Source organism: Loxodonta africana, chromosome 16 (assembly GCF_030014295.1).
Source record: "Loxodonta africana isolate mLoxAfr1 chromosome 16, mLoxAfr1.hap2, whole genome shotgun sequence".
Classification (NCBI taxonomy): domain Eukaryota; kingdom Metazoa; phylum Chordata; class Mammalia; order Proboscidea; family Elephantidae; genus Loxodonta; species Loxodonta africana.
Genome location: NC_087357.1, coordinates 9,689,719 through 9,712,846, shown reverse-complemented (window position 1 = coordinate 9,712,846; position 23,128 = coordinate 9,689,719). Strand labels below are relative to the sequence as shown.

Below are 23,128 nucleotides of genomic sequence, written 5' to 3'. Positions count from 1 at the left end.
AGTTTTTCTTTGGATTTAAGTTTAACTTGGCAAAGTTCAGCCCAGATATGACTGTTCTCCAAGCCACTGCTACGTTACACTTGGTTATCTTTCTAAAAAGAAAGGATCTGCCCAACTGAGCACCCCAGAGCACTTAGAACGAAGAGTCAAGGTCAGCCCTGCAACAAAGCCATGCCTCCAAGACTGTGCCGGCATACACCTGGTGAATGCCGAGATCTTCTGGAGTTATGATGTCACGCCTAAACACTGAATGACTCACAAGCTCTTCCTGGGGCCTAAGTCAAGAATCTGGGCTTGTGGTTTTGCTCTGGATAAGACGGCTACAAGGTGTAAGCAAGACTCAATCGTACAGCTTCAGTGCTCTATACATGCAGGAATTACCGTGTAATTTCGAGTGAGGGAGACATCTGTGCCGTCCTGCAGATAATGGGTTTCCGTGAAGCCGCTGGCAATGAGACCCCTGCGGAAAAATAGCAACAACACACAATGATGAGTGAGCGTGACATTGACATGGTGCTTGTGAATGTTCCAGGCCAAGACAGCAACGGACCTAGCCTGACCCTCTCCTTATCTACAGATGATAACGAAAGGCCCCCAGGGGGCCTTCAACCTGCTCAGGTTAGCCAGGCAGAATCAGGAGGAGCCCAGGCAGGCAGGATCCAGACGTGTACTTTGAAATAATCCTACACAGTACATGTGGAGCCCTCCCCTCACTGCCTCCCACCTCATCCCTCACACACACACACACACACACACACACCCACACACACACCCCCCCCACACACACAGATAGTACAGGGACCTTTCTGAGTCGGGGAAAATTGTACGCCTGAAAATCACCAGTCTCCGCAGACTAGAATCGATGGCTAAGCCACCTGTTGGGAAAAGAATTCAGGATCCACAGTATTGCCCTGCTGCTTCTCCTGCAGGTGAAAGAGCCAGCTGTCAATATTAAAACGTCCCAGAAGGGATTAGAACAACAATGGAGTCAAAAGCGGTGCTGCACAAGTGAAAAACGATTGAAGACACGCTGAAATATTGAACTTCTAAGGTAAACTAAAAAAGGAGAAAACTCCCCATTTATCCTAACTAAAACTCATGCAACCTACTAGATACTCATTCATGTCAGCAAAGCATAAGTTTATTTAGGTTTTAAGTCATTTTAAAATGTCTTATATGACTTGCACTATTTAATCCTGCTCAACATAAGGAGTCTTTCTTGTGCACCTACTATGTGCTAGGTGCTGGACTAGCTGCTGGGACGCAAGGATGCACAGAGTACCCCCTAGTCTTGAGGAAATGGCAGCCTAGTGGGGTGACAGGTGAAATACAACCCAGTGCATGCAGGGCTGGCACAGGGTACTAACAAGAGTCCTACTAGGTGAATGGGCGCACAGTGGGTGGGCATCGTGGAAGGGGAAGCTTTACAGAGAGAGCTGACAACTGACTGGGCCTTACTGGATACCGCTGGATTCACCAGGGAGAGGAAGGGGTGGGAGGAAAAGGGCATTCCAGCCAGTGGCTTCAAGGCCAGACTTGAAGGGTCTGGAACCTGAGGAACTGGTGGGTAGAAGACAGCTAAGGTTCTAATCAGAACCTGGATTATATCTGTTGGGGCAGCAAGAAATCAAGAGCTGTTTCAAGTCCTGAACTTCACTGGGGTGCAGTGGGCAGGAATGGTGCCGTCTGCCCTCCCTGCCACCGCCCAGATAACCAATCATCGAAGCCTTTAAAGAATGCTGTTGCTAGGTGCCGGTGAGTCTCTTCTGACTCCCAGTGAGTTACTGTGAAACAGAAATATTCAGCTCAGAGAGTGCACGTACTTCTCAAAAAATTAAAGACAACCCTTCATCACCCCAAAGATATGTACTTTCTTAATATACATTTTTTTTTTTTTTAGCAGTTTTAGGTTTATGGAAAAATTGCACAGTAAGTTCAGAGACTTCCCACATACCCCCTGCACACCGCTTTTCCTTTCATTAACAGCTTGCACTCCTGTGGTACATTTGGTACAACTGAGGAACCAATATCGAGAACGCGCTTCACACTCTTTGGTTCTGTGGAGTTACTCCACCCTGGTCCACGGATAGACACATGGCCCAGGCAAAACCAATCTCAAATCTTCTCCACGGTGTGTTTGCAGCTGGACTTCTGGGGAGCGGGGCTCTCGCCTTTGACCTCAAAGCCCTAAGGATGCACTCCGAGAGCTTCTGGAGGATGCTGGTTGAAAGGACCATGACAAAGGGCAGAAGTCTCCACAGACTAGAAAACCCCCTCAAGGAATCCCTCTCTTTTGCTTCAGCTGGTTGGAGCTGGGATTGCGAGCAGGGTTCTGAGCAACATGGCAGGGAAGGGGGAGAAGTGAGAATGGTGAAAATGCGACAGTGTGAGAAATACTTCCCCACAGAGCTGGATCTCTTCAGACCTCTCTCAGCCAAGCCCAGGCTGAGCGGATGCCTCTGTTTCATACGTACTTCGTACTTTGAGGTATTTAGGATGTGCCTGGCTTAAACCACTCAAAGGCTCTTACAGGTCTGGGCTGCACTCTGCTTAACAGCTAGTGCTTGGGCAGTGTGCCAAGAATATAAAACCGCAACAATCGCTCACACTTGCTGACGAAGGTGTGTGGATTCTCTTGTCCCCACACTTTCCATGCTCCTTTGGAGTCTACAGACCATGCCCGAGAAGGTTCACTTCCCCCTTGGCTGGGCTCTCAACCACAGCTCGTTCCCCATCTTGTAGGTGGCCCTGCTCCAAGCTTTCTCAGGTCCCCTGAGCGGGCTGATTTCCAGGGGATGGCAGCCCTAACAGGATGGCCAGGAGCAGAGGAGGAGGGGGTTGTGAAGGGACAACAGGCAAGGCAGGTGGAAGGAGGTGACAGGTGCCCAGGTGAGGAACTTGGAAGAGAAGGAGGCAGTGACATCCATGTTCACTTGGCAGAGAGCTCCAGGAGGGCCCAGAAGGCATGGTAACTTTGGCAAGGACTGGTGCTGTGGGGTGGCAGGAAGAGGACAGGGCCAGGAAGGTAAACATACCTGTCCAGAAAAACAGTTCTTCAGGGAAGCAGAGAGATCAGATGTACAGTCAAGAGGTGGTTGTTCTGGATGGAAGGGACTTGAGGGGAGTAGTCACCAAAATGGAAGAGAACAGGGGAGAGGGCAGACAGTGGTACAAAGCTGCAGAGAAGCAGGGGAAGGACGCCTAGACCCAGAGGGTGGGCAGGGAGGGGCTGGGAGTGGCCATTGTCCCTGATGAAGTAGGAGGCCTGGTCCCTTTCAAGGTCATAGTGAAAGGTGAAAAAGGAAGGTCAGACATTCAGAAAACCACTCCCAACTTAATATAAAAAAAGAATCCAAATCTCAAGGTCTTGCTATAATTTAACAATTACATTTTAACAATAATTTTATTTTATTTATCTCCTATTTTATTAATGATTTAGTAAGTCAGTTCTTAATGTTGGAACCTTATTAGTTAATATTAAGGGGAGTAACACACAAAGAAATTTGTACAACAAAGAGAGGTAATTTAAAGACATTTGACCAAACCTAACTGAAGCCTAGTTTAGATGGATGTCAAAGAAAGGAGACACTGGTTTCATGTTTGAAAGATATGGAAAATCCATCAGGAAGGCTGGGGACTAGAGATTACCTTTTTGAAGACAACTGCCAGCAAACTTGCTGACAGAGTAATTTGGTGGTTTCACAGCAGTACGATTAATTATAAGGCTTTAAAATGTGACTTGATACAGTAAGACAAAGACCAATTAATATTTTTCCTAGGAAAAAAATTCCTACTGTTTTTCATTGTTACCCAAATGTCATTTAAGTTAAACAGACATACAACCACAGTCATACTTGGGCCTCTAGAGAGTTCTTAAATACTATGGTATGTTTCCTCTCATTGAAAGAGGGCCAAACAGGGGCTCCTGACCATGCCCCACCCCAGCCGAGGCATTGAATGACTTAATCCTTTTTGAGTTTTTCTCATAAAGTCTGGAAAAGATATGCTGATTCATATAGCTCAGATGCAGTAACATCACTTGTGTGAATTATATCTTGTCAAAGCATTTCATAACGGGGAGGGGAGGGGAGGAGAGAGAAAAGGAGAAGGAAGAGGATGAGAGAAGGACACAGAGGAGGAGAAGACAAAGACAGGAGAGAAGCAAGGAGAAAAGAAAAAAAAAGAAACCCCAGCAAGGACCAGTGCTCACATGCTAGGGAGTCAGCCAAGGCACTGTGAGCCCGGGAAAGGCCTGTCTTCTTGCTCCTCCGTCTTCTACGAGGAGATCTGAATAAGGGACAGGAGGGAAGTTAAGTGAAATGACCTGCGGGCCCTTCCCAACTGGAAATTCCATGAGTCCATGGTTCCACACTAATGACTCCGTGAACTGAGCAGCAAGTAAGGAAGTGTGTTTTGTGGGGAGCTTGGCACGTGCCCTTGCTCCTGGCTCTGATCTCCTCTCAGTGCCCCAACAGTCTATCTCACATTTCACAGGCTGTGAAAGGCCCAGGCATCATGGAGCCACCCAGGTTCTACTCTGAGGTCATGCTTCTCATCTGCTTAAAATCTGTTAAGGCTTCCCATTGTACTTGGAATGAAATCCCAGTGCTTTTCCATGGTCTCCAGGGCTCCCAGGACCTCACCCTGCCTCTCCCATCACATCATTGTCACTTTCACAACACTGGCCTCTGGATGGTTCTAGAATGTTCTAGACCCTATCCCGTAGAGTCTTTTTGGTGCAGTGGTTAAAGCGCTAGGCTGCTGGCCAAAAGGTTGGTGGCTCGAACCCACCAGCTGCTCCATGGGAGAGAGAACTCTTCCGTGAAGATTTACAGCCTGAGAAGCCCTATGGGACAGTTCTGCTCAGTCCTGCAGGGTTGCTATGAGTTGGAATTGACTCAACGGCAGTAGGTTTTTGGTTTTGGTTATACCCTGTGCCTGGAACACTCTCCACATGACTTTACGTGACTGGTTCCTTTTCATCCTCTAGCTAATAGTTTAGATGTTGCTTTCCTAGAGGGGCCCAGCCCCCATCACCACTATCACCCCACATCACAGAACCCCTTCTGTTTACCACACAGCAGTCCTATTTGGTGTATATATGGCTTACCTGTACATAGGTTGTCTGTCGCCCCGTTTGGGAACGTAAGCCACAGGAGGGCCCTGAGCTACCATGGTGTTCCTCCAACCCCAGCCAAACAGGAGCCGCGGGCTTCCTTTTCATTACAGCTAATATTTGCCGAGTACTTATTCTGGGCCAGGCACTGCTCTAAGGCCTCCACAGGGATCTCATGTAACCCACATAGTATCTAGCCCCATGGGTTAGATATTTTTTAAAGTCATGGTGTGTGAGTATGTGTGTGTGTATATGTATCCATGTCCACGTTTTTCACATGTACGGTTCGGTGACATTGTGTCCATCATATTGTGCAACCGTCACCACTGTCTGCTTCCAAATTTGTACATCAGTCTTCACAGAACTCGGAGGCCCCCAAGCAATGACCTGCTCTTCCAGCCTCCCGCTCCTGGTAACCACTCACAGATTGTGGCCTCTATACACCTGCCTACACTAGTTAGTTCATATTTAAGTGGGATTATTCGACATTTGCCATTTTGTGTCTGACTTATTTCACTCAGCATCATGTTTCCAAGGTTCATCCATGTCGTAGCAAGGAGGCTAGATACGATTTTTATCCTGTTTAAACAAGGAAACTGAGATAGAGGGAGATCATGTGACTTGCCCAAACCACAGTGTACCCCAGTGGCTTGGCTTCAGAGCTTGTACACACCATGCCATGGGGCACCCCCTTTGTGGGTGCTGTGCTGAGCACAGAAGTCTGTGTTGAGTGGGGTGTGAAAGAGTGAATGAATGGATGCATTTGAGGAGAACACGGCAGGAGTATTCTTTTTGTCTGGGACTCTTCCTACCCAATCCCCGGGCAACACCTGCCCTATATCCCCTCTCAGGTGCATCGCCTGCAACCAAGAAAGTGCTTGGCTGATGCTTTCTACAGCGTGTGCGATGTACGAGGGGCAGGAAGTCAAAGGTCCCTGGAGCAAACTGAGTGGTGATGGACAGTGGCTGTACTGGAAATGTGACCACAATGGACCTATTTCCCAAAGAGAACATCCAATTAGATGGATTATCTTATGTCAGCAATTGGAAACCAAGGTGAATGCATAATTCCAGGAAAACTTTTTCTTTCTCTGCTTATTAGATTAGTTGATCTAATAAGGCATTAACAAGTGTATTTTAACTGCTAGGAACTGATTTTCTGGTTTCCATTTGTTTTGCTGTTACAAGTGACACCTGAATATTCTCTCATTTAACCAGCGCTTACTGTGCTGGGCACCGGGAACAAGACACCTTAAGGGCTCACCATATGCAGGTGGACACAGACCCGAGCAGTGATTGGAGCTCCATCACGGAGATGTGTACAATGTGCTGTGGAGCTCCAAGGAGAGGCTTCTACTCTGGAAGGCGGCTGGGGAGGTGGTGCCCAGGTGAGTCGTCAAGGATGGGGGAGGAACGAGACAGGTGGGGTGTGGGAAGGAGCTGGGGTACAGGTGGAGAACAAGGAGGAGAATATTCCAGACAGCAGTGACCACATTCTCAAAGGCAAGGAGGGTACAGAAACAGCATCTTGTGGGAGGTAGGTGTTGTTGTTAACTGCCATTAAGTCGATCCCGAGTCATGCTAACCCCAGACACAGCCCCCATTCACAACAGAACAAAACACTGCCCGGTCTTGCCCCCTCACCACGACTGATTGCAGATCAGACCGTTGTGATCCACAGGGTTCCACTGGCTGATTTTGGAAGCAGATCCCTAGGCCTTTCTTAGTCTGCAAGTTCCAGTGAAACCTGTTCAGGATGACAGCAACACACAAGCTTCCACTGACAGATGGGTGGTGGCTGAGCTTGAGGTGTCCTGGCCAGGGACTGAACCTGGGTCTCCCACACGGAAGGCAAGAATCTTACCACTGAATCACGACTGCCCCTCAGGATGTGAAACAATGTAGAGTGCCAAGGGGTTGGGGTGTAAGGAAAGATGCTGCTACTGTGATAGGCAGGCTTGGGTGAGATCCCACAGGTGCCGAGTGTACCGACTTTATCCCATGCAATGGGAGCCATTAAAACACAGCGGTAACCCGAGAGATACGTGCTTTGGAGCACAAGGCCACCCTGACAGCCATGTCCAATGTGGGAGGTGGGGGTCACAACGGGGACAGAAAGGTCAGTTAGGACCAGGCCAGGACCTGAGTCTTCAGGACGGAAAAGTCAGCAGGGGGACGAATCAGGAACTGCTTAGGCCACCAAATTCTCCAGGATTCGCTGTATGATAGGGGACATGGATAATCATGGGGGGAGGGCAATATCAACTGAGACGGGTACCATAAAGCAGGGAAAGGAGCCCAGGAGTCAGCCCTGTACCGATGAGTACGGGCCGCCTGGAGATAGCATCCTGGCCATGTCCAGTCAGCACCGACTCGTGAGCCTGAGGTTGGGAGTGCTGTGAAGACACAGCACACACTTTATGATAGGACAGCAGGCAGAATTTTGTCCTTTCCGGTACAGTATTGTTCTGGTTTCAAAGCCTCTAGGTATTTATGGCTAAAAACAATCACTTAGAAATCTTCATTAAAGGATTATGATTTAGGTAAAGTTCTTTCTCACAAAGCTTCACGCATGTCTGATACGATTTGAGTACTGAAACAAAGAAAAATAATGACCCCCCCGATTTTTTTTTTTAAGATCAATACTGAAATTATCCCACTCTATTTACCAGTCTATAATTTAGTTAGGGGAATCTGTTGGTGCAATGGTTAAGCACAGGAGAAACAGGAAGAGCGGGAAGAAACACCTACTTGTTTTTACTTCTGGGAGCTCTTTCTCTACCCCCTCACTCCTGGAGTGGGTTAATTTGTCTCCCGTGTTTGGGCTGGATTCTGTAATGGAACTTCCCCCTTCTACCTTATTTCATCTTTATTTCTCTTCCTCCCTCAGTGGGTTCAACTAAAGGACAGAAACTATATCCCTAAGCCCAGCACAATGACTGGCACCCAAACCGAAAAACAAAACCTGCTGTTGAGTTGATTCTGACTCAGAGTGACCCCAGAGGGTTTCCAAGGCTGTAAATCCCTATGGAAGCAGAATGCCACATCTTTCTCCTCAGGAGCCGCTGGTGGGTTCCAACTGCCAGCTCTTTGGTTAGCAGCTGATCGCTTTAACCACTGCACCACCAGGGATCACTAGCATCCAACAGGTGCTTAATAAACAAATGAAGTAATGATTTTAATACCTGATTAAGACTGAATGTTATTATAGCAAATGAGCCCAATTTAAACAGAATGTGTCCAAACTAATTGGACCCATTAAAAATACAAGAAATATGGTTCAAAACTGCTTTCACCAATCATGATGGGGCGCAGTATAGGCAAGGGGTAATCATGTTTACTTTCTCATTATTTCAAGAATTCCAAATGTTGTCAGGTCATCAGGATCGGCCCTGACATTTTAGAACAGCTGAAATAACAGAAACTGGGAAATAAAAGCTAAGAGACTGGCATCAACTACTTCGGATATGAAAAAAGCCTTGCTGACAGGCTCACTTTTTCCTATCATTTCTTTGCAGGATGTAAGTATGGTTTGGGAGTTTAATTATCATGCAACAGACTCATGCAAAAGTGTTACAGGACAGCTCTTGTTTGTCAGTTACCTCTAGAAGACATGACGGACACTCCCTTGCAATGCAATCACACAAGCAATGCAGACGCCAGGGGTTGCTTCCTCGCAGTAGACCAATTTGGTATTCCAACAGAGTACCCGACCCAGCTTTCTGCTGAAGATTTACTTCGCCAAGGTTATTACTCCTCAAATTACAAAATTATTCATATATAAATTTGGATAATGGTTTTCTTTTATGAAAATTTGGAAATACAGTTATGAATACTTTCATAAACTTGTTGCTATCCAGTCGATTCTGACTTATAGTGACCCTCCAGGACAGAGTAGAAGTGCCCCATAGAGTTGCCAAGTCTGTAATCTTTACAGAAGCAGATTACTAGGTCTTTTCTTCCATGGAGCCACTGAGAGGGCTTGAACCACTGACTTTTTGGTTAGCAGTTGAATGCTTAGCCACTGCACCACCAGGGCTCCTGAATACTTTCATACCAGGGATAAATTGCCCGGAGTTTTAACAAAACACAGCACACAATATAAATCATGATTAAACATGATGATCGGGATTTTCCTAGTTACTAAAATGAGCACCCTTTACTGAAAACGATCTATTTCTCAACCAGAACTAAATAAAGAAAAAAGATTGAGAGGAAAATCTGTCAACACCCAGACTGGACTCAGCCTATCTGGCAGAACTCACTCTGGTTTCCAGCAAAAACTCTAGACTGGCTGGAATCATGGAACTCCTACTGCTGATACCATTACATCTTCTGCTCCGTTTTACCAAGAGATCAGACAGGTGAATGAGTCCCTATAAAACCAGGCACTGAGGTATGAAATAAGAAGGTAAGAAGAAAACAAATCAAAGAGATCTGCTGTTTCCCACATCTCAGCTTCGCCTGAACTTGTTTCAGAGCTTGGTGTTTGCAAATATTTGTGCTTCTTGTTTTCATTACGGAGAAAGTCACCGTCACTGGGTAAATGACTTACATTCTGAATTCTTGGTCGTGGGAATGTATGTACCCGCTCCCTCCCACCCCATCATCAACCTGACCTGTCCTTCGTCACTAGTATCACCATCTTCCTCCTCTGTCCTATCTATTATTGGCTCACAGTGTATCAGGCTCTATGCTGCCTGCTTTTTAAGTATATTTTCTTTCTTCTTTTTTAAAAATTTCATTTATTTTGTCATTGTTGTTGAGAATATACACAGCAAAACATACGCCAATTCAACAGTTTCTACATGTAAAATTCAGTGACACTGATTACATTGAGTTGGGCAACCATTCTGACCCTCTTTCTGAGTTGTTCCTCCCCCATTAACATAAACTCACTGTTCCCCAAGGCTCCTATCTCATCTTTAGACTTTGATCCCGAGTTCTTAAAAGATCACAATGCTCAAGGCAGACACTCTTTACTAGTTAAGGTAAACTACTGTTTGGTTTTAAGACGACGTCAGGGGATATTTTTGGTTTAAGGTTTAAAGATTATCTCAGGGCAATAGTTTCAGGGATTCATCCAGCCTCCGTGGCTCCAGAAAGTCTTAAGTGTATTTTCTTACTTCATCTTGGCAGAGACCTTGTGAGGCAGGGACTGTTACTATCTCGCTGATACGAAGCGGAAACACTCAGAGAGGTTAAGTGACTTGTCCAAAGCCAAACGGCTGAGCCCCTAGACACGGAATTTGGCTCGATTCGCAGATAAAGCCCGCCTCTTCCTAACCACTGGTCTACATGGCCTTGCTGGGAAGAAACGTCAGAAATGTTCTGAAGGTCTGAAAAGCAAGCAGCAGCAAACCACATTCTGTATTCTTCTGAAATAATTTTTTACCACAATGCTGGAACAAACGCTTGCAAACAGGGCTTAGGATGTTTCTCTTATCACTCAATTCAATTTAGGTACAAGGTTCAAATTATTTTTTGGTTGCAATTTCAGCATTTTGGGATCCTAACTATTTAGAACTGTACATCTGTAAGAACAATGGGGCATTTGTGTTTCATTCTCTTTTGTTACTCTCCATTTGCTAAACTGCTCAAAATCATCAAAACTTTTTTTTTTCTTGGAATTAAAAAAAAAAAAAACAACTTTCTCCAGCTCTTTCTCATTTCGTTCCTCAAATTGTAGTAAATAAAACTGTTGATATAGCATTTTAGGAGCTGTAGGGGACAATTAAGTTTTCTGCAAAATAATTTCTTAATATACTGCTTCCATTACGTCACAAATACGCAGAACTTTGGATTAAATCATGCGGCACCTACACTGAAGTAGGCTGTCATTACTGTCATTTGGGGCTATTGAGATGCTCTTACCTGTTCCTGAAATGAACGGACTACATACGCCCCCTCTAACAGTTGTAAGCTCAGTGGAAATCTCTGAGAAAAGCAGGACTAAGTTTGCCAAACACACTTTCCAAGTGAAACGAACATAAAACCAGGTGAAAAATGACAGGCTTCCTGGGTTTGAAGCATCATAGTGATCATGCTACATGGATCTTAAAGTTTTGAGGTCCCTGGGTGGTGCAGTCTGCTAAGGGCTTCAACCACAGCCTAATGGTTGGCAGTTCCTACCCACCTAGAGGTGCCTCGGAAGAAAGGCCTGGCAATTTGGGTCCAAAAGGTCACAGTCATTGAAAACCCAAAGGAGCGCAATTCTACTCCACACGCAGAGTTTTCCTGAGTCAGAAATAACTAGACAGCAAATGGTTTTGGTTGGCTCTCTTCTTTTTAATGATTATAAGTCATTTGAAAGTCTTTTGAATGTGGGTTTATACCCTGTTCCAGTCTGGTTCTTGATATGCTGTAACTGTTTTCAAAGTGTGAGATTTATCACTTTTAATGAACACAATTTTAAGAGAAACAGAGCTATGAGATGTAGAGGAAAAGTTGAAAACCCAGCAAACCATTAGTCCAAAATGGATAAAGTCCACACCCCCTTCTCTTAGAAGGAATCATAAGAATAGGTTTACATGTTAGCCTGCATTTACTTCTTCAAATGCCTCTGCCAACACAGGCAAAACAGCCATTTCTCTTAAATCTTCCAAATTATCCCCCTGCCTTTGTAAAAAAAAAAGTTAACAGTTGGCTATAACGGCTCAGTAGTAGCATCAGCAGTCAACATTTGCTTCAATTTTTACTGAGTAAAAGCCACTTTACAAGCATTATTTTGTTCAACTTTTACAACGACTCCAGTAGATAGGTAAAAGTAGATAGGTACCTGTTTGAAATGAGAAACCTCGCCACGGAGAGGCTAAGTAATATGCCCGGGGTCCACAGCTGGTACTGTGCAAGCAGTTCCATTTCAGAGGCCAAGCTTTCCCTCCTATGCTTATATAACTTCTATTTTCCCTTCATCTTACATTTGCCTTTTCTGCCTACCTCCCTTTTATTTTTTAATTTATTTATTGTGCTTTAGGTGAAACTTTACAAATCATGTCAATCTCTCATACAAAAAGCCATACACACCCCACCGTGAACTCCCAGCTGCTCTCCCTACAATGAGACAGCACATTCCTCCTCTCCACCCTGTATTCCCCATGTCCATTCAACCGGCTCCTGTCCCCCTCTTCTCTCTCATCTCTCCGCCAGACAGGAGTCGCCTGCATAGTCTCATGTGTCTACTTGAGCCACGAAGTTCACTCCTCACCAGCATCATTGCCTATCTTGTAGTCCAGTCCAATTCCTGTCTGTGGAGTTGGTTTCAGGAATGGTTCCAATCTTGAGCTATCAAAGGGTCCGGGGACCGTGACCATCAGGGTTCCTCCGGTCTCAGTCAGACCATTAAGCCTGGTCCTTTTACTAGAATTTAAGGTCTGCATTCCACTATTCTCCTGCTCCATCAGGGAGTCTCTGTTGTGTTCCCTGTCAGGGCAATGATCGGTTGCCCACCTCCCTTTAAATAGACAACTATGAAAAACCAGTCCCTAGAGAAGGACATCATGTTTCGTAAAGGAGAGGGTCAGTGAAAATGAAGGAAACTCTTAATGAGATGGATTAACACAACATTCTCGACAATGAACTCAAGCATACCAACGATCATGAAGATGGCGCAGGACAGGACAATGTTCCGTTCTGTCGTACATAAGGTCATCATGAGTTGATGCCAACTCGATGGTAACTAACAACAACGTATTTAAAATGGCAATTTCTCTCTTTGAAAACAATTATAAAAAATTTGGAGTTTCGTTTGAGTGAGTCTGCCTGTGTCCTGGTTATTGCCATGGGTTCAAAACTGAAAGGAATAATTAGGAAATGCACGGAGCAGGGTTCTGTTTACTTCTAAAGACTAATCACCCAAGTGTAGTCATTTTAAGTGTATCAGTACAAGAAATGCTGACACCATTCCACACAAAACAGGTATACGAAAAATTCAGTAGTGCAAATGAAGAACCAAGCCCATTTATACTTATTCATTGCTCCTAGATATTATCTAAAAATAATCAAGTAGGCTTGACTCCAGATGTAAAGTCAACCTTTAATTCATTTTCTGTCTGTCCTTGCCCTTGTTATTGTTTTTGGGTGTTGTCGAGTTGGTTCTGACTCATAGTGACCTTATGTATAAAAGAATCAAAACACTGCCCAGTCCTGCGCCATCCTCACAATTGTTTGCTATGCTTGAATCCATTGTTGCAACAAAACGCACAAAAACACCCAACAGAAGACACATTGGTCTTTAAAAATTCCACCACTTAGAACATATTTGCCTTTAGTTCATACTCCGGAGCAAAAAATGTACTTAAAAAAAATTTATATACATACATACATATATATCCCCCACGTGCCTGTCAGTCTGTTGTACTGTGGGGGCTTGTCTATTCCTGTGATGCTGGAAGCTATGCCACTGGTATTCAAATACCAGCAGGGTCACCCACGGTGGACAGGTTTCAGCTGAGCTTCCAGACTAAGAAAGACCAGGAAGAAGGGCCGGCAGTCTACTTCTGAAAAGATTCAGCCAATGAAAACATTATGAATAGCAGCAAAGCACTGTTTAATAGCGCTGAAAGATGAGCCCCTCAGGTTGGAAGGCACTCAAAAGGTGACTGTGGAAGAATTGCCTCCTCAAAGTAGAGTCGACCTTAGTGACGTGGATGGAGCAAAGCTTTCAGGACCTTCATTTGCTGATGTGGCATGACTCAAAACGAGAAGAAACACCTACAAACATCCATTAATAATCAGAATGTGGAACGTAAGAAGTATGAATCTAGGAAAATTGGAAGTCGTCAAAAATGGAATGGAATGCATAAACATTGATATCCTAGGCATTCGTGAGCTGAAATGGACTGGTATTGCCCATTTTCAATTGGACAATCATATGGCCTACTATGCCAGGAATGACAACTTGAAGAGGAATGGCAGTGCATCCATCGTCAAAAAGAACATCTCAAAGTCTATCCTGAAGTGGAAACCCTGGTGGTGTAGTGGTTAAGAGCTACAGCTGCTAACCAGAAGGTCGGCAGTTCAAATCCACCACGCACTCCTTGGAAACCCTATGGGGCAGTTCTGCTCTGTCCTTTAGGGCTGCTATGAGTTGGAATTGACTCGACAGCAACAGAGATCCTGAAGTACAATGCTGTTAGAGATGGGATAATATCCATATACCCATAGAAAGACCAGTTAATATGATTCTTATTTAAATTTACACATCAATCACTCAGGCCAAAAAATGAAGAAATTAAAGATTTTTACCAACTTCTGCAGTCTGAAATTGACTGAACATGCCATCAGGGTACATTGATAATTACTGGAGATTGGAATGCGGACGTTGGAAACAAAGAAGAAGGGTCAGTAGTTTGAAAACATGGCCTTGGTGACAGAAATGATGCCGGAGGTTGCACGACAGAATTTTGCAAGACCAAAGAGTTCTTCATTGCAAATACCTTTTTTCATCAACATAAATGGGGACTATACACGTGGACCTCACCAGATGGAATACACAGGAATCAAACTGACTACACCCATAGGAAGAGAAGATGGAAAAGCTCAATATCATCAGTTGGAAGAAGGTCAGGGGCCGGCTATGGAACAGACCATCAGTTGCTGGTATGCAATTTCAGGCTGAAACTGAAGAAAACTACAGGTCGACGAGAGCCAAAGTATGACCTAGAGTATATCCCATCTGAATTCAGAGACCATCTCAAGAACAGATTTGATGCGTTCAGCACTAATTATCAAAGACCAGATGAGTTATGGAATGACATCAAGGACATCATACACGAAGAAAGCAAGAGGTCATTAAAAAGACAGGAAAGAAAGAAAAGACCAAAATGATGGATGTCAGAAGAGACTCTGAAACTTGCTCTTGAACATCAAGTAGCTAAAACAAAAGGAGGAAATGAAGTAAAAGAGTTGAACAGAAGACTTCAAAGGGCGGCTCAAGAAGACAAAATATTACAATGACATATACAAAGACCTGGAGATAGAAAACCAAAAGAGAAGAACATGTTCTGCATTTCTCAAGCTGAAAGAACTGAAGTAAAAATTGAAGCCTGGAGTTGCAACATTGAAGGATCCTACGGGGAAAATACTGAAGGACTCAGGAAGTATCAAAAGAAAATCAAAGGAATACATAGAGCCACTATACCAAAAAGAATTGGTGGACGTTTCAGGAGGTACCATATGAGCAGGTGCCAATGGTACAGAAGGAGTAAGTCCAAGCTGCACTGAAGGCACTGGCGAAAAACAAGGCTCCAGGAATTGACAGAATTCCAATTGAGAGGTTTCAACAAACAGATGCGGTGCTGGAAGTACTCAGTCATTTATGCCAAGAAATTTGAAAGATAGCTGCCTGGCCAACCGACTGGAAGACTTCTATATTTATGCCTATTCCCAAGAAAGGTGACCCCATCGAATGCGGAAATTATTGAACAATATCATTAATATCACACACAAGTAAAAGTTTGCTGAAGGTCTTGAATTCAATAGCGGCTGCAGCAGTATATTGACAGGGAATCGCGAGAAATTCAAGCCAGATTCAGAAGAGGGCACAGAACCAGGGATATCATGGCTAATGTCAGATGGATCCTGGTTGAAAGCAGAGAATCCCAGAAAGATGTTTACCTGTGTTTTATTGACTATCCAAAGGCATTCGACTTTGTGGATCAGAACAAATTATGGATAACATTGAGAAGAATGAGAATTCCAGAACACTTAACTGTGCTCATGAGGAACCTGTACATAGATCAAGAGGCAGTTGTTCAGACAGAACAAGGGGATCCTGCATGGTTTAAAGTCAGGAAAGGTGTCTGTCGGGGTTGCATCTTTTCACCATACCTATTCAATCTGTACACTCAGCAAGTAATCTGAGAAGCTGGACTATATGAAAAAAGACGTGGCATCAGGATTGGAGGAAGACTCATTAACAACTTGCATTATGCACATGACACAGCCTTGCTTGCTGAAAGTGAAGAGAACTTGAAGCACTTCCTGATGAAGATCAAAGACCACAGCCTTTAGTATGGATTATACCTCAGCATAAAGAAAACAAAAATCCTCACAACTGTACCAATAAGCAACATCATGATAAATGGGGAAAAGATTGAAGTTGTCAAGGATTTCATTTTACCTGGATCCACAATCAACACCTACGGAAACAGCAGTCAAGGAATCAAAAGATGCATTGGGCAAGCCTGCTGAAAAGACCTCTTTGGAGTGTTAAAAAGCAAAGATGTCACCTTGAAGACTAAGGTATGCCTGACTCATGCCATGGTGTTTTCAATCACCTCCTATGCATGCGAAAGCTGGATGATGAATAAAGAAGACCGAAGAAGAATTGATGCCTTTGAATTTTGGTGTTGGAGAAGAATACTGAATATACCATGGCCTGCCAAAAGAATGAACAAATCTGTCTTGGAAGAAGTACAACCAGAATGCTCCTTAGAAGCAAGAGTGGCAAGACTACATCTCACATACTTTGGACATGTTGTCAGGAGGGATCAGTCCCTGGAGAAGATATAATGCTTGGTAAGGTAGAGGGTCAGTGAAAAAGAGGAAGATCCTCGACGAGGCTCAAGCATAACAACGATTGTGAGGATGGCACAGGACCGAGCAATGTTTTGTTCTGCTGTTCAGCGGGTTGCTATGAGTCGGAACTGACTCGATGGCACCTAACAACAACAACAACAGCATACACACACACACATCTTTAACGGGCATTTTCCTGATTTCAAATGTTAAAACATTTTTAACGAAGTTACTTAAAAACATTAAACCAAAACACCTTTTAATCTTTGGAAACAAAGGCTTAAACCTTAAAAATAAAATGACTCTGGTTTTCACGTTCCTTTGTCACGCTGGTCAATGTTTAAGCATCTGCTGGTTTAGCCAGCTTCTTCCACCCAGCCCGAACCCAGCAAGATCTCGGGGCTGATGGCCTGCTAAGCTGTTTCACAGAAAGCTGGATGCTGTTCAGCCTGCTTTCCTCACCCACACCAGGTCAGCACTATGAAGAACTTTTATTAATTGGTGCTCTGAGGCAAAGCAGGGGATTTTCTTGGCCGGGGCGGAAGCGGGCCAGCCAGCTCCCAGGCAGACTTGCAGGCTGGACAGCTGGGCTCCCTTAAACACTGACCTACATTGAACGAAACTCAGAGAACGTGTGTTAGATCAGATTTGTTCTTTTCTGGTTGCTCAAAATCAGTAATGCGCTGCAAATTTCCATGCTGTTGCTGCCGAGAGAGATGCCATGCGTGACCTAGGGCAGGGAAAAAGACCCCAACTTTCTAAAGTTTTCTAAATTGGCCCACCGACTTGCTCAGATCCTCTGTTTGAGGCTACCAAGTAATGTGTTTGCCTTTTGGAATGGATGTCTTCTTCCCTTTTTAAAAATGGGTCCTCTTCAGTTAATGCACAGCCTCTTCCCAGTGGTGACCCACTGCCTTTGCCCGTTGATATCCCTGACCTTGGGTCAGAGAGATCCAGAAAAAGCCACCGAGTCTGCCGGCATGGAGCAGGCACTGGTGCCAAGAGCTCCGTGAATAAAGGAGTACATACAGATGGCAAGCAGGCACATGAACAGATGCTCAACGTCATCCATCATTAAACCTGTTGCTGTTGAGTCAATTCCGCCTCATAGTGTCCCTACAGGACAGGCTAGAACTGCCGCATAAGGTTTCCAAGGCTGTAATCTTTACAGAAGCAGACTGTCGCATCTTTCTTCCTCGGAGTGGCTGGTGGCTTCGAACCACAGACCTTTTGGTTAACAGCCGAGCACTTAACCACTGTACCACCAGTGCTCCTTTATGTGTCAATAGGGAACTGCAAATTAAAACAATGAGACACCGCTACACACCTATCAGAATGGCTAAAATTCAAAGCGCTGACAACACCAAATGCTGGTTAGGATGTGGAGCAACAGGAACTCTGGTTCGTTGCTGATGGGAATACAAAACAAAATGGTGCAACCACTTTGGAAGACAACAGGGCAGTTTTTAACAAAGCTAAGCATGGGCTCTATCATATGATTCAGCAATCATGCTCCTAGGTTATCTACCAAAATGAGTTGAAAGCTTATGTCTACAAAAATCTGTACATGGGTGTCTGTTCATAATTGCCATAAGTTGGAAGCAGCCAAGATGTCCTTCAATAGGTAAATGGATAAACTGTGGTACATCCATACAATGAAGTATCAGTTAGCAATAAAAAGAGATGAGCTATCAAGCTACGAAAAGGTATGGAAGAATCTTAAATGCATACTGTTAAGTAAGTATAAGGAGCCAGACTGAAAAAGTTACCCACTATATGATTCGAACTATATGATATTCTGGAAAAGGCAAAACTGTAGAGGCAATAAAAAGACCAATGGTTTCTAAGAGCTCCAGGGAGGTGGGGAGGGATGAATAAGTGGAGCGCAGGGCATTTTTAGGGCGATGAAACCATTCTGCATGATAGTGTAATGGTGGAAAGAATGACATTAGGCGTTTGTCAAAACCTGCCAGACTGTACAACACAAAGAGTGAACCTTGATGTAAACTATGGACTTTAGTTAACATTGTGTCAATATTGGTTCATCAATGGTAACAAATGTATAACAGGAATGCAAACGGTTAATAGGAAAAACAGGGTGCAGGGAGGATATGGGAAGTCTGTACTTTCTATGCATTTTTTCTGTAAACCTAAAACTGTTTGAAAAAAATGCGTATTAAAAAAAAGTACAGATCTTTGGGATGATGAAGGGTTGTTTTTAAATTTTCAATAAGTACTTGTAATGTCTGAGCTGACTATTTCTATTTCATAATATAACTATACAGCCGAGAAAACCCTACGGGGCAGTTCTACTGTCATGTGGGGTCACTATGAGTTGGAATCAACTCCATGGCACCTAACAACAACTTTCTTTAAATGCTTAGCTGATCTACTACCTGACCCGTCACTGGGCTTCATTCCTGTCCGGGAGGATTCTGCGTTTAGACCTAATGCTCTTGAGAAACCAAGGAACAAAGGCTGTGCCAATCCATATTGCTACAGTGGGGCCTCTGAACAACTTGCCCCCTCCACGTGGGCTCTCCCAGGGGAAATGGACACTTTTCACAGTGCCTTACTTTCTTACTCAATTCCAGCACTTTGGATTACAAAGAGTTCAGCTAATGTGAACAGCTAATTTTCTATAAGCACTTAAGAAGCTGAGTCAGAACGATGGTTGGGCATATTTTATGATACTTCCATTATTCGTAGCACAGGGCAACGTGACTGACCTTGTGGATTTGGTTAAGTAATGTAATATGTGACAAAACATTGCCCTAAGTCATGACAAACAGAAAACAGAGATCCTTAAAAAGTACCATGGTTTCAAATTGTAAAATTAGTTAAAAACTGCAGGCCAGGTGATTCATTGGTTCATATTTGATGGAAGCAGTAATCCATTACACTTATGAGATCTTCAGAGTTCATTTGCTTTCCAGGCATTCTAATGTATTCTTTACTTCACTGCGTTTTTAAAAAGCCGCTGGCCCTACGGCAATGACAAACCTTGGGTACTAGCTAGGAGTGAAAGGAGCTCTGGTGGTGCAGCGGTTAAGAGCTCAGCTGCTAACTGACAGGTCAGTGGTTCAAACCCACCAGCCAATCCATGGGAGACAGGTATGGCCATGTGCTCCTGTGAAGATTACAGGAAACATTATGGGGCCGTTCTACTCTGTCACAAGGGGTTGTTAGGGTTGGAATCGACTAGACTGCAATTTTTTTTTTTGGTTTAGGCTAAGAGTTAAAGCTCTTTCTTCTAGACGTAGCTTCTCCACGTCTATGTCTCCAAGATGTCCTGGGCAGAGACAGACACCTACTCAGTGCGGCCGGCCCAGAACATTACTTCACTTCTCTGGACCGACTTTGGCCAGCAATAAGACGAACATGCTCTCCAGTGTTTCTGGCTCCCCAGCCATGAATCTGCTGCTCAGATGACAATGTTGTGGTTTCTTTTAAAAAAGGAAAACAGAAGATACTTCCTATAAAGTACCCAGCAACTAGAATTCAAACAGGATTTATGGGTTCATTTTTACATGACAACCTTACACGCAGACTTGGGAGCTGGGATTACATCATGTGTGCTACTAAACTCAGATTCTGAAAACAGGCTCCAGAAAGGAGTTCTTCATTAACAGCTGAAAACTTTCCATGTGTCTGGGGAAAAAAATAGCCAATTATGGTGAGGAGACCTAAGGAAGGCACAATTTAATGATTAAAAAATGTAATTTACAATGATCTGCCTCAGTAATCCCTCCTAATAGTTCCATGAAAAAAATATACTATAATCTTCTACAAGCCTATTGAATTCATCCACACTTCTCTGGGACCAGAAAACAATTATGTTTGAAGTGTTCTCCCGTTCATTAAAAGGCTAAGGAAAAAGATCAAACTAGAAAATGGGTAAAACGTCAAGTTAGCGTTCTTTATTTTTCCCCTAAGAGTGGACATTTCCAAAATTAAACAATCACTTTTCAACCCTCTGTGGGTCAGAGTGTGCTCTGCTGGGACACCTGGGTCTGGGCCAGCTATTGGATGGCCCTGGAGAATTGTTATTATTTTGTGGGGTGCGACAGTGGCACTGTGGTTCTACAAGACAATGTCCATGTTATTTTTACAAACATACACTGCCATGAAGGAGCCCTGATGGCGCAGCGTTTAAATGCTTGGCTGCTAATTGAAAAATTGGCTGTTTGAAATCACCAGCCACGCTGAGGGTGAAAGATGTGGCAGTCCGCTTCCATTAAAGATTTACAGCCTTGGAAACTCTATGTGGCAGTTCTTCTCTGTCCTACAGGGTTCCTATGTGTCAAAATCGACTTAGTGGCAACGGGTATGAAGAGTGTGTGTGTGGGGGGCGACTGATCTGATATCTGGTATTGATTTAAAATGACCTCAGAGAAGTGGGGGTGTAATAGGTAATGTGTGTGGCAAAGTCATCATACTTGTTGGATCTGAATGATGGGTATATGGGCAGGGTTTCTCAACCCTGGCACTGCTGACATCTGGGGCCAGACAATTCTTTGTTGGGGGTTTTCCTGTGCACTGAGGATGTTTAGTAGCATCCCTGGCCTCTATCCGATAGATACCAGTAGCACCTCCCCCATCATGACAACTTCAACTGTCTCCAGACATTGCCAAATATCCCATGGGGGCAAAATCACCTTCAGCTGAGAACCACTGGTTTTCTTTTTCTTTTCTCTTGAATTATTTTCTTTTTTCTTGAATGTATTTAAAAGTTTTCAGAATTAAAACAAGTCAATGGAAGAACAAAAGTGTGAAAAGTGTCAGCGCTAGTTCCATCTCCTGGGCTACGTGGAGACCATCCCCAAGGAGTGAGGTTGAGAAGGCCATGTGGAGACCATCCCAAACAGTGAGCCTGTGGAGGCCATCTTTGACGAGTGAGGCTGTGGAGGCCTGAGGCTGAAAGACCAGAGACCCTACATTGAGAGAGCATCTCAGACTTATCCAGGACCCCAGCACCAGAGCCCACTGAGAGGCTTGGATCCACCTCAGGCCCACGGAGTCAGAATCTCTGGGGCTGGAGCCCACTTTAGGAATAATTCCAAACTGAAAAGTTAAAAAAATAACAATCATACCAACACCACATAATACTCTATGTAGATCCGTTTATTGTTAACATTCCACTCCATTTGCTTTATTCTTCGTGTTCTCTCTCCTTCCCTCCCCTCATACATACATACATATACGCGTGTTGTTGTTGTTAGGTTCCATCAAGTTGGTTTCGACTCACAGCAACCCTACGTATAAAAGAATGAAATGTTGCCTGGTCCTGGGCCACCCTCACAATATTTGAGCCCTTTGTTACAGCCACTGTGTGAATCCATCTCCTTGAGGGTCTTCTTTTTTTGCTGTCTACTTCACCAAGCATGATGGCCTTCTCCAGGGACTGATGGCTTCTGATAACATGTCCAAGGTATGTGAGATGAAGTCTCGCCATCCTCGCTTGTCAGAAGCATTCTGGCTATACTTCCTCCAAGACAGATTTGTCCATTCCTCTAGCAGTCCATTCAATACACACACACACACACACACACACACCCCTGTATCCCTGAATGTGTCACTGTGTGTTTCCTAAGAACAGGGATGCTCTCGTACGAATCACAGTCCAGTTATCAAACATCAGTGAAGGTCACATTGATGGGACACTTTCATGTAATTGACTGTTAACAGCTGACCTACTGACCCCCTTTACAGTACCCACCCCAGTCCAGGGTGCAGCTCAGGCTCTGGTATGTCATTAGCCTGTCATAGCCCCTTACCTCCTCTGTTTTTTCTTTCTAACACCTTGAGATACAATTCATACACCATACAATTCTCTCATTTGAAGGGTACAATTTGATAATTTTTAGTATATCCAGAGTTGTGCAATCATCTAAAACCAAATGCCAGTTGACATCAAGTTGATTTGAACTCCTGGTGTGTCAGGGTAGAGCTGTGCTCCATAGGGTTTTCAGTGGCTGAGTTTTCATAAGTAGATTGCCAGACCTTTCTTCCAAGGCACTTCTAGGTGGAACCTCTGGTTAGCAGCCAAGCGTGTTCAACTCTGGGCACCAATCAGGGATTCCTGTGCAACCATCACCGCTATCTACTTTTAGAACATTGCCATCTCCCCTGTACCCCATACTCAAAGCGTCTTTTAATTTGGAACATTTCCACTGCCTTTCTTTGCATTTCCTGATACTGACATCTCTGAAAAGAAGAGTCCCCCCTTTTCCTTTTTAATAAAATGTTCCTCATTACAGGCTTGTCTGATGTTTCTTGGGATTTAACTGAGGTTGTGCTTTCTAAGCCCAAACACTGAGTAGTGGTATGTGTCTTCCTCAGACACCACAGTGGGGGCCCCACGTCAGTCTGCCCCCCCCCCCGCCCACGATGCTAACTCTGATTACCTGGGCCAGGTGCTGCCCAGTTTCTCTACTGTAGAATTATATCAGTAGATGCTGGTCTAGGGGGAAACTGGACGAGGGAGGAGCG

The 23,128-nt window shown here is 44.3% G+C and overlaps 1 protein-coding gene across 2 annotated transcripts in view; it reads right to left on the bottom strand.

Moving 5' to 3' along the window:
* Positions 1-23,128, bottom strand: part of ADAM12 (ADAM metallopeptidase domain 12) — a 377,170-nt gene that overhangs the window by 144,243 nt on the left and 209,799 nt on the right. For both annotated transcript variants that reach the window (XM_064269188.1, XM_064269189.1), the window contains exon 4: positions 382-460. In XM_064269188.1, the coding sequence (XP_064125258.1) occupies positions 382-460 (79 nt within the window). The remainder of the gene's footprint in view (positions 1-381; positions 461-23,128) is intronic.